Source organism: Mus musculus, chromosome 17 (assembly GCF_000001635.26).
Source record: "Mus musculus strain C57BL/6J chromosome 17, GRCm38.p6 C57BL/6J".
Taxonomy (NCBI): Eukaryota; Metazoa; Chordata; class Mammalia; order Rodentia; family Muridae; genus Mus; species Mus musculus.
In genome coordinates, this window is record NC_000083.6 from 46,476,707 (window position 1) to 46,487,923 (window position 11,217).

Consider the following 11,217-nt stretch of genomic DNA (forward strand, 5'->3'; position numbering starts at 1 on the left):
GTCGCACCTGGTAATCGGGCTTGGTGAAGTAGTCGAGGCTGGCAATGTGGTCCAGGAAGAGATGAAACTCGGATGGCATGTGCTTCAGTAGCATCCGGTGCTCGTATTTCTCTTTGATCATCCCCACCTGCTCCTGGAGGGGAGAGAGTGCAGGAGATAGAGCCCCCGGTTGCTCTACCCTCTGCCTCTTCCACGCAGCTGTGGGGACCTCACCTTGTCTTTGATCTTCCTCCAGGGCAGCTGGCCCACAGCAAACTCCACCAGCATGTAGAAGAGGGACCACAGGTCATCATGGCGGCCCATCTCCTGGGAGGTAAGGGGGAAGTCACTTAGAGCTCTCAAGTCCTCCCCTGGGGATGGGTGGTGGACCCTTTTCTGGGAGACTTCTGTCAGAGAGCCCTGATCACCAGTCCCGGATAGACAACACTGGGTTCTCTCTGAAGCTGTAGCCCACCCTGTACCTCAGCATACACAGAATACCACAGTAAAAAGTTCTGACTGTTGTTTTGTCCCTTCCCCAGGGATTTTGAGCGGGAGGAGAGGTGATGGAAGCCCAGAAGGAAAGGGCATCAGAGACAGCTACTAGTAAGCCTTTCTCCAACTCCAGGCTTCCCCAGCGACAGATTGCAGCTGATGCTCCGTTCTTTTCTTCCCACCCCCTACCCCCGACATCCACAGCGTGCTCTAGGACCGACCTTTTCTTTCTGCCCTTAGCTCAGGCTGTGTTTGCTGCTCACTCACCCGGTTCTTGTGAGCATTGACCGAGGCGTAGCGGACAGTCCCCCGGAACCCGGCCACATTCCGAGGCTGCAGACAAGAGACCGCACCTCAGCCACTCTGCTGACCCTACCACCACCCGGCCTAACGGGCCACCTCATCCTGATATCCAGGAGCCCAGACAGGAGAGTGGGCCAGGCTGTCACCCCAGGGTTGGATGAACTAATACTGAAGGACAGGCAGGCCTGCTGAAGTGGCTACAAGGAAAACAGTGGGGTACCCCATACCAGAGACTGGGGAGAGCCTTCACCATATCCCGGTGCCCAGTGGTACTCACAGGCCGGACGTCCCCAGTGGTGTTAGTGTACTGCCTGGCTAGCCCAAAGTCCAACATGTAGCACTTCCTGTAGGTCGAGGGCAGCCGGCCCATGGCAAAGTTGGACTGTGGGAAGACAGCAGCTGTGAACTGGGGACCAGAACCCCAAGAGCCACTAAGGAATTACTATGGCTGTGCTGAAGGACACCCGCCCGTGGACTCTTGTCACATGAGCATGACAAACTGTGGCATCTCGACAACACGGCATGTATAACTATCCTCAATTTAGAGATACAGAAATCAGGTGGCATCCAAGGTTGACGGGGCATCTCTGGATCACAGAACTGGACACAACCAGCTTTGAGCTCTGCCCTGTCTGGCTCTAAGTCCTCGGCTCCCAGCAGGCAGTGGGGATAGATCCACTGAATCCTTCTTGCTATGCACCCTTGGCCATTCCCCCAGCCTTCCCAGGTCCCTCTTCTTACCCTTTTATGCCTTATTATTTTTTACTTTTATTTTTTCCATGATTCCATTTATTAAAGAAAAACAATTCCTTACAATATATCTTTCTTTTTTTAAATTAGATATTGTCTTTATTTACATTTTAAATGTTATCCCCTTTCCTAGTTTCCCCTCCGAAAATCCCCTCCCCTCTCCCCCTCTTTTATTTATTTTTTTATCTTGATTTTTCAAGGCAGGGTTTCTCAGTGTAGCCCTGGCTGGCCTCAAACTCATTCTGTAGACCAGGCTGACCTCGAACTCACAGAGATCCACCTGCCTCCCTGAGTGCTGGGATTAAAGGCGTGCGCCACCCCTCACCTTGCCCACACCCCCAGGCTTCTTTTTACACTATTTTTTTAAAGGATTTTACTTTGTTTTTCTAGCACCAAGATGCCACAGAAAGTTAGGTGCCACCTCTAGACTGAAGACACAGGGTCATGGGTGAGAGATGAAGGCAAATGGAGAGCCGGGCATTCAACCTGGCTTGGCCAAGAGGCGAGAAAGAGGGGCTGTGGCTTTGGTACAGATCAAGAAGTGCTCAAAGAGAGGAGGCTCTGAGGGCCCAGCACTGTCGTGGAGAAGCGAGGACCCACAGACCACAGGAGCTCTCAGCGCACTGCTTACCGGCTTGATGTCACGGTGCAGGAAGCCCACGGAGTGAATGGCTTCAATGGACTCCAGGATCTGCTTGCCCAGGCGCAGTGTGGTACTCAACGTGAAAGTGCCCCTTGGCTGGCTGCGGCGCAGGTCAGCCAGGTTCCGGCCCTGGGAGGACAGGGTGGGACAGGGTGGGAGGGGGAAGACCCATCTCAGCCACATTCACCACCCAGCCTTGCCCCCCTGTGTACCCATCCCATCAAGAACGGATGCCTCCTGCCACATGCCCCACCCACACCACGCTCCAGCTCTTGGGCAAAGAGGCAAGTGAGCGGACCCCAAGGACACACCTGGAGCTGCATCACCACATAGTTAAACTTCTCGTTACGGCCACAGCCAATGAACCTGCACACGTGGTCCTTGCCTGGAGAGCACAAACACAGGGGCCTCCCCAGTCCCATTCCTTTCTCCTCAGTAGCCAGATAGGCTCTGGTGCACTCTTGATCTCTGTCTCTCTATTTGTCTTTGTCTATCTCTGTGTGTGTGTGTGTCTGTCTGTCTGTCTCTGTCTCTGTTGAGCTCTCTGTGACTGTATCTCTGTATGTCTGTGTTTCTGTCTGTCTCTGTATGTGTATGTCTGTCTTTGTCTCTGTGTATGTCTATCTCTCATCTGTCTGACTCTGTCTGTATGTCTCTGTCTCTGTGTGTCTGTCTCTGTGTCTGTCTGTCTCTCTGTGTCTGTTTCTCTCTGTGTATGTCTGTCTGTCTCTCTCTATGTGTCTGTCTCTCTGTCTGTCTCTCTGTATGTTTCTCTCTGTGTATATGTCTTTCTTTCTATGTGTGTGTCTGTCTCTGTCTGTCTGCCTCTCTCTCTCTCATACACACACACACACAAACACTAGTTGTTTGTGGTGTGTATGTATACTACACCCAGCTCACCCAGCTCACCCAGCTCTTACGTGGGTTCTGAGATTCTGAACTTGAGACCTCTAGCTTGCGAGGCAAGTGCTTTTAGTCTTGGAGCCATTGGCCATCCCTCTGGCACACTCTTGAGCCAGGTCCCCAGCCTTAGCTCCACGAATGCCTGTTATAGCCCCACCTCCTTCCCAACACTCTGGCTCAACTGCCCATGATCCAGTTCACTCTGCCATCACTAGCACAGGGCCTCCCTCCCTCTCCCTCGCTCTCCTAGATGCTGGTCCCATCTCTCTTCCATCCTGGCTCCACCCTCCTCCTTCCCACTCCCCAGCCCCAGGGCGGTACCTTGAAGCTTTTTGAGCACAGCCACCTCCATCTTGAGGACCTGCTTAGGCTGTTGGGCTGACTCCACCTTGAGAGCCACGTTCTCCCTGGTCAGCAGGTCCATGGCCTCATAGATCTCACCGAAGCCCCCGCCCCCGATCTTTTTCAGCTGTGGATGGGGGAGAGTGGTGCTCAGGGATCAAGCTGGACAGCTCCTCAACCCACCTCCACTGATTGCGTTCTCCACTGACAGGCAGGTGTGTCAGTGTCCGCTTCTCTCCTCTGAAACAGACAGCTCAGCCCAGAAGCATAGATCCCTTTCAACACACAGCTCCAGACAGATATCTGAATAGGAGCGGAAGATAAAAGACACCTGGCTTCCATCAGACATGGAGACAGCCCAAATGACACAGGGTTCTAAGGGTCATAGGTCAGCCCACATCGTTTCTTCCCTAAAAGGAGAGCAGGGCCAAGCATGTTGCACGCACGAAGTCCAGGTTCAATCCCCAGCACTACATCCATCAGGCATGGCGCTGCACACCTATCATTCTCTGCGGTGGGGAAGAAGGGAGAGGCCAAAAGATAGAAGTTCAATACCAGCCCAGGCTTCATAGCAAGTGCTAGCCTGGGATATCTGAGACCCATCCTCCAAAGAAAGGGAGGGAGGGAAGAAGAAAGGGAAGGATCCACCAGTAAGAACTTAGCAGATAAAGGTGCTTGCGGCCAAGCCTGACATTCTGAGCTTGATTCCCCAAGGCTCACGTGGTAAGAGAGAGCTAGCTGGCTTTCCAGGTTATCCTCTGACATCCACACACATGCTGTGACACCCAAAGACATGCCACACATCAATAAATGTCAGAAATAATAACAATAAAGGACAGGAGAGAAGCCAGAGCTATGAGGAGTGGTGACGTTTCTTGAGCCAGGGAGGGAAACAAAGAAAGAGACCTAGAAAGAGCAATAAGAAACCGAGGAACCTCCCTGCTCTGGATGGAAGTTAGACAGACAGCAGAAGCCTCACAACCAGGTGGGCGCAGACCCAGACCCCAGCCTATCATAACCATGGAAACAGTAACCTCTTCCGCATCCTTTTACAGCTTGCTGTATGTGAGCACAGAAAACAGGGTAGGCAAGTGAGGGGCTCACAGACATCACCAGGCTCCACAGCAGATGAGGAAACTCACCTGACTCCCTACAGTCACAAGGCCTGGGGGGGGGGGGCGCTGAAATGCCTTGGCTAGGCCACAGCTATAAAATAACCGGGTACAGAAACCACTGATGTAGAACCCGTGAGATTGCGGGACATTGCTGACACATACGCCACCAGAATCCCTGAAGGGTGGGGCCTTTGCCAACACCTACCCCCCCCCGACTTTCCATAGACCAACTTCTCCACTGGCCTTTTCCCCAAACTGAGCCTGCTTCTTTCTCTCTTTGCCACCTACCCATCCCTAGAGCAGGGGTCTAGTCGGCACGCATCTAGCATCCTTTCCTTGCACCAGCCCTATGGTGAAGGGCATATTTTTCCACTAGCCACAGTCACCCTCACATTTTGGGGGATCATGAAGAAGTTTTAACTTGTTTTCAGATCAAAAGATAAAGTCATGAACTTTTAGATCAAAGAGAAAAATCTCATTCTATAATATGAATATATGACTCTCCATACCAATGCAGTCCTAAAATGCAGTTGTTAACACTCTGTGATAGGAGATATCATGTGGGCAAAAGTGTCCAGGGCTCATGAGTGTCACAAGACAGATCTGCTTAAAGCCCCCTTAACAGGACACCCTTTCAAAGGCTTGACAGGCTCCACCCATTTCTCCTCTCCTTCTGTATGTTTTAATAATCCCAACCCCTGCTGGAAAACCTCCCTAAACCAGAGAAGCTACACCACAGGAGAGTCACGGTTTATTTAGAATGGACACCCTGTTTCTTGGCCCACTCTGGACAGTCTAGAGTAATGTAAGTCTCTTAAACTTTTTGAGCCTTTGCTTTGTTCTATTCAAATAGAGAGAATCGGTTTGGAATGAGTCCTAAGGACCTTTCAGTCCTACAGTCCCAGTTCTTGGGTGGGCTGACCTTGCTGACAGTGTTGATGCCACCAACAGACCAGACAGACCCTGTCTTCCAATCACGGGAACTTAGCAATTGACTAAGCACACCTACGAAGCAAAGGTGTGCTGGGAATTGCTGTAGGCACTCCATCAGTTCCTGACATAACCCACCGAAGGCATTTGTACATCCTCAGACCAAGAAAGGGGAAGAAGAAACACTAAGATATCATTAATGTTGTTTGCTGTGCTGATTGCAAGGACACCCCTGCCCCATGAACAAGTTACTATTTCTCTCTCTCTCTCTCTCTCTCTCTCTCTCTCTCTCTCTCTCTCTCTCTCTGTTTTATAGTTTTTTCGAGACAGGGTTTCTCTGTATAGCCCTGGCTGTCCTGGAACTCACTCTGTAGACCAGGCTGGCCTCGAACTCAGAAATTCGCCTGCCTCTGCCTCCCAAGTGCTGGGATTAAAGGTGTATGCCACCACATCTGGCTATTTTTTATTTTTAAGGACAAAGAAATTTTCTTCCCAGTATGCTGACCCTTGTTTCTCCTGGCTGCAGCCATCTCTGGTCCATGATTCCTAGTTATGTCAATCCCACCCCTCCCTGAAAATGCCTGCATATGTCACCTAGTCCTCCCAGCCCTTCAGGGGAACAAATGGGAGACAGTTCTAAGGGAAGTCCAGGCCCGATATACATGTGCCCCTCCCCTCCCATTCCCTCTGCCATTTCCTTCACAAAGCACAACAAGGTCTTAGTCTAAACTCAGTGTGTGTGAGCAGTCTTTTTCTTGCCTTTCAGTACAAATGTTATTCACCCTCCCATCTGCCAGACATGAAGCTCCTGTGCCAGGGACCTGGGGGTCTTAAAGGAGCGTTTCTCACTTTGCCAAACACCCCTTCCTTCTATGGCTGCCCTGGCCCCTTCTCCATTTCTGTTCAGCCACTCTCTCACACTCTCTCTGAAGAGGTCCCCCCTTCAGGGGCCCTAAGAGTCTCTTCGTTAACACCCCCACTCCCAATTCTAGAAAATGCTACCACTTTGCCTCTCTCCCTGGACCTCTAAGGTACCTACAAAACTGGATGACTGTTGCCATGGAGATCTGCCTGCACCCAGGCCCCACCCTCCTCTCCAATCCAGCACCCTTAGTGAGCTGAGCCTCACCACACCAAAGCACAAGGACACGCACACGGGAACACCACGACTGCACACGGTGAAAATCTGACCTCTGTGGTTCTTTCTTCCCCCTCTGCATGTCCATTTCCGTGCAGACCCACAGTCACACACACTTTTCTCACACTATACTATCCCGCATTATCCCATCCTACAATAAACAGGACACCAGGGTGCTCTGAAGCATCGAGGGGAAAGCTTTGGACGGAAGCTGACTGACAGTAAACCGGGTTCCCTAGACACAACCACCACTCCAACCCTTACATAGCCCTCCTCCCATCCATCCTCCCTCCAGGAAGAGACTTGGACTACAACTCCCAACAGGCCAAGGAGCCTGAAGTCCTGAGTTAAAGAAACAAGGCACGCTGGGAGATGGAGTCTCGGCGTGTTGCACCTGCCGCAGGAACCCGGGAAGGGAGGAGGGTGGATGGAGAAGATGGAGTGCGGATGCGGTGGGAGCAGCCTGCAGGGCATCTTTCCCCAGGCCCAAGCTTTTCCGTCATCTGCGGAAGCCGAGGAACACATGCTCACTCAATGTCCTTCCCCAAGGTGCGGCAAAGGAGGAGCCCCCTCCCCCAACGCCCTCCTCCGCACCAGGGCTCTGCAGGAGTTGTTCAGGCTGGACTGGACCAGCACGACCTAGCCCGGGAAGGGTTGAGAGGGAGCTGGGCTGGCGAGAGGGTAATGGGACAATGTGTGGGCAAAATAACCTTTAAGCAAGCATACAAATAAGCTCGGGGACACCTTCCACTTATGATAAGGGCTCCAAGGGCACCAGTCTTAGAGTCTCCAGATCTCTTCTTCTCCCTTCCCAGACCCCTCCCTCTGCCCGCTAGGTCACTCACCACCTTCCAGCGATCTTTGACCACGTAGTTGGCCGGCAGGATGTCGGCCTGCTCCCCTCCCCCACTCATGTTGGTTTCGTCCTTAAGAGCTGCCGCTAGGCACTGCATCCGCCAGCCGGAGGGAGGGGTGCCCGCAGGGCCTGCCCTTGGGGGGCCATCTACCTGGGGGAGTGAGGAGGGGCAGTGAACGCCTGGCTGCCATCCTAGACCACCCGACAGCTCAGAAGGGAACCCCATCCTGCTGGCAGGCACCCTTCCCAAGCCCACTGGGTAGATGCTCCAGGAGTTACTGGGGAAAATACTCCTAGCGATGGCGGTCAGTGAAAGAGAGAGTTATAAACCACAAACAGGAGGTGTGAAAAACCAGCAGTAGGACACACACACACACACACACACACACACACACACACACACACACACACACGGTGAAAACAGGAAAGGGCAGTGATGTGTGAATAAGCCAATGGGGAACTGCTTACCATAGAGACACTGCAAACTAATGAGTGAAGATGTGTTAGCCAGCCGGCATCCTAGCCCGAGACCCAAGAATGACTAGCCTGAGTCACTCTACCTGCTGAGTAGAGTACGCCACGGGATACCCCACATCAGAGTGGCCAGCCAGCCAACCAGAGAGATGTGACCATCAAGAAAAATGCACAGTAGCCCCTAGAGGGTGGTGTGGAGGCAGATGGCCTGTTGAGAGGCACACACTGCACTCAGTAGGGGAGCTGACCCTGATGGCTGCTCTAAGACTGGGGAAGCCAGGATGTGAACACAAGACCACAGAGTAAAGCTGTGGATTTCAGAGGGATAGAATCTCAGCGGCTACTCCACAGGGGCCATGGTAGACGGAACTGGGGAAGAGCAGAGTGGAGGGTGCTGTCTATGGGAAGGCAGACTATTCCCTTACCACAGGTCTGGGTAGGCAAGGGTGAGGAAGACCCTGGGCAGCTCTTTCTAGGTCTATCAGAAGCCAACCAGAGGGAATGCAGTTTTTATGGGCTGAGGTGGATAAAGTTGAGTACTGCAGACAGTATCCCAACCGTGAGACCAACTAAAACACAAGTTATGCAAAGAAATGTGTATGTATGTACATCTCTCTGTGACTGTGTCCGTGTACCCCTCCGTATGAGTGCATGTCAGTGTGCACAGGTGTCGGGAAGGAACCAGAAAGATGAACTTCTGCCAAGCCAATACAGGATTTGGAACCAGCATCCTTCTCATCTTTGCTCTCTGCCCTACTCCAACCATGACCCTGGGGAGCCACACACAGGAGTGGGGGGAGTCATTCAGGCTGGGGACTGGGTATAAGAGAGATGGAAAGGGGGTGGGCACTGTATGAGTCTGATTCTCCTTGGGATGGCTAAGCTGACAGCCTGATAAGGGCAGGGAGGGTTGGGAGGGCACTGAGACAGCCTTTCCCCAGGTCACTGGGATACCACGGGGCATATGAAAAGAATGCATCTCCATGAGGAAAGATGCTATCAGTCTTCATAGCTTTGTTGTGAAATGACTGAACTGAGTCCCTCTGATCCTTACAATGCTAGGGCTGTGGGGCAGCAGGAGTTTGGAAGAAGGTAGAGACATGAGAAAGATGGGAAGAGATGGAGTAGAGCTTTGGAATATAGGTCGGGGACAAGACTGAGGCAGCTGGCCATGGTACCACACTCCTGGGATCCCAACACTCTGGAAGTGGAGGAAGAAGGGTGAGGAACTCAAGATTAACCTTGGCTACACACCAAGTTCAAGGCCAGCCTGGTCTACAAGATATCCCAAATATAAACAAGAAAAAAAATTAAACAAACAAAGACTGGAGAAAGCAATGGAACTTGTGTGGAGGAGACCTTAGCTGGAACCAATTGTAGCTTCGCCTGTAGTGTGCAAGAGGCCATGGGCCACAGCGGGGGCAGTGGGAGTTAGATTTTGGCGGGGGCGGGGGGGGGGGAGAGCTCAGTGGTTGAATACATACCTAGCATGTTTAAGGCGCCAGTTTCAACTCCCAACATCATCTTTAAAAAAATTAATAAAAAGGGGGGCTGCGGGCCTGCCAAGACCATTCTGTGGGAAAAAGCCCTTGCCATCCGTTTTGATAACCCACGATTGATTCCTGAGACCCTTGTGGTCAAAAGAGGGAAGCTGCTCCTGTAATTTGTCCTCTGACCTCCACATGAGCACTGTGGCAGGTGTGTACCCTCTACGCACAAAATAAGCAAATAAAATGTGATCAGGGGGTGAGGGGTTGAGTACTTGCTAACAAGAAGTACAAGGCCCTACATTCAGTCCCCAGTACTGAAAAGAAGAAGGAGAAGAAGGAGAAGAAGGAAGAAAATTGTTGAGCAACCTAGGTGGGCGTCTCAGTCCTGCCTAGTGTGGCTCTGCAGGTGGATGAAGAAACTCTGTGTGCTGTTCACACTTGGTACTCAAGGAAATCTTAAAGGAATGGGTGAGGAGAGAAAAGTAGGACCCGGCCATCCTGTCCACCTCCCTTCCCAGGGGATGCTTCCGAAGAGCCCACTTAGCCCAGATTGGGTTGACAAGCTTGGCTGACCAGCTACTCAGGTCCCTTTGTGTGTGTGTGTGTGTGTGTGTGTGTGTGTGTGTGTGTGTGTGTGTGTGTGTAGGCATGGCTGTGTGCATGCATGAGAATGTGGGCCAAGTGGCAAGAGCAAGCAAGCTAAGTGCTTCGGAGCTTATCGTGGTTTGGGAGCAGAAGAGTTGATGTGCGGCTCTTCAAGGCGTGAGGCCGGAATGTGTGGGAATCTCAGAGTCCAGGTTAGGAGAGGTGAAGCCACGAGGAACAGGAGAAAAGAGGTCTGGAGGAGAGTGCAGCGAGCAGGGTAAGTCGGAGTGACAGGAGGAGGGGAGGAGAGAGGAGGTAAGTAAGACAAGAGACTGGCGGAGATCATGGTGGCAGGGACAGTGACAGGACCACGGGAGGGGCTTCTGGGCACGGCTGGGAAGTAAAAGGGAAGCTGGTAGGGACTGAGGATGGAAGAGAGGGTCTGGAGACATCTTCACGACCTGCCAGAGGTGACAGGAGGGAAATCACAGGGACAAGGGACGCGGGGTTGGAGGGTGGGTCTGTGCGGGGGCTGGGAGCCGCTCCAGGCCTCGGGCTGTGGCCCAGGGAGTGTAGGCCGGCGTCCCGGCTCCTAGCGGCAGCGGCGACGACCGCTGCGGGACAGGAGCCGAGCCCTGGGAGGTGAGCCCGGCGGGAGGCCCGATGTACCCCAGGAGGGACCCCCGGCCCACCCTCCCGGCCCCGCCCCGCCTCACCTGCTCGGTGTCCGCTGCGGCTGCGGCTGCGGCTGCGGCGGCGGCGGTGAAGGCAGCGGCGCGGGGCGGCGCATCCCCCGGGGCCGGGGCGGGGCGGGGGCGGCTCAGTGCAGCGCTGGGCGGCCCGCTCCCTCCGGCGGTGGCGGCGGCGGCCTCCCGACCGCGACCATCCCGGCCCGGCCCGGCCCGGCCCCGATCCTCCTCGGGCGACGGCGGCGGCTGCGAAGTGGGGAGCTGCCCACAATGCACTGCGCCGCCAGCATCAGCACCAGCCCTGACATCACCGCCCCACCGCCCTGGCCCTTACATCACTGCCGTTTTTTTTTTTTTTTTTTTCCTGACATCACGTTCCACTCTGCCCCCCTAGACTCTGCCCGGGAACTCTCATATGGTCTCGTTACAGCTACCAGGTTCTCTTAACTGATCTATGCCGTTCACTTGACCATAGGCTCCTTCCTTACCTGTTCCCAGAAACCTCTCTTGTCTCCATCACCTTTT

The 11,217-nt window shown here is 53.4% G+C and overlaps 1 protein-coding gene across 2 annotated transcripts in view; it reads right to left on the reverse strand.

Annotated features, from left to right (window-relative positions):
- Positions 1–10,969, reverse strand: part of Ttbk1 (tau tubulin kinase 1) — a 45,228-nt gene extending 34,259 nt beyond the window's left edge. Inside the window, exons 1-9 of one of the 2 annotated variants that reach the window (NM_001162864.1) lie at positions 10,720–10,969; positions 7,444–7,605; positions 3,395–3,542; positions 2,482–2,555; positions 2,159–2,299; positions 1,055–1,159; positions 742–807; positions 214–306; positions 8–133 (exon numbers count right to left, since the gene is read on the reverse strand). In NM_001162864.1, the coding sequence (NP_001156336.1) occupies positions 8–133; positions 214–306; positions 742–807; positions 1,055–1,159; positions 2,159–2,299; positions 2,482–2,555; positions 3,395–3,542; positions 7,444–7,551 (861 nt within the window). In that variant the 5' untranslated portion in view covers positions 7,552–7,605; positions 10,720–10,969. The remainder of the gene's footprint in view (positions 1–7; positions 134–213; positions 307–741; positions 808–1,054; positions 1,160–2,158; positions 2,300–2,481; positions 2,556–3,394; positions 3,543–7,443; positions 7,606–10,719) is intronic. The other variant, XM_006523445.3, reaches the window with a different exon arrangement.
- Between the last annotated feature and the right edge of the window lie 248 nt (positions 10,970–11,217).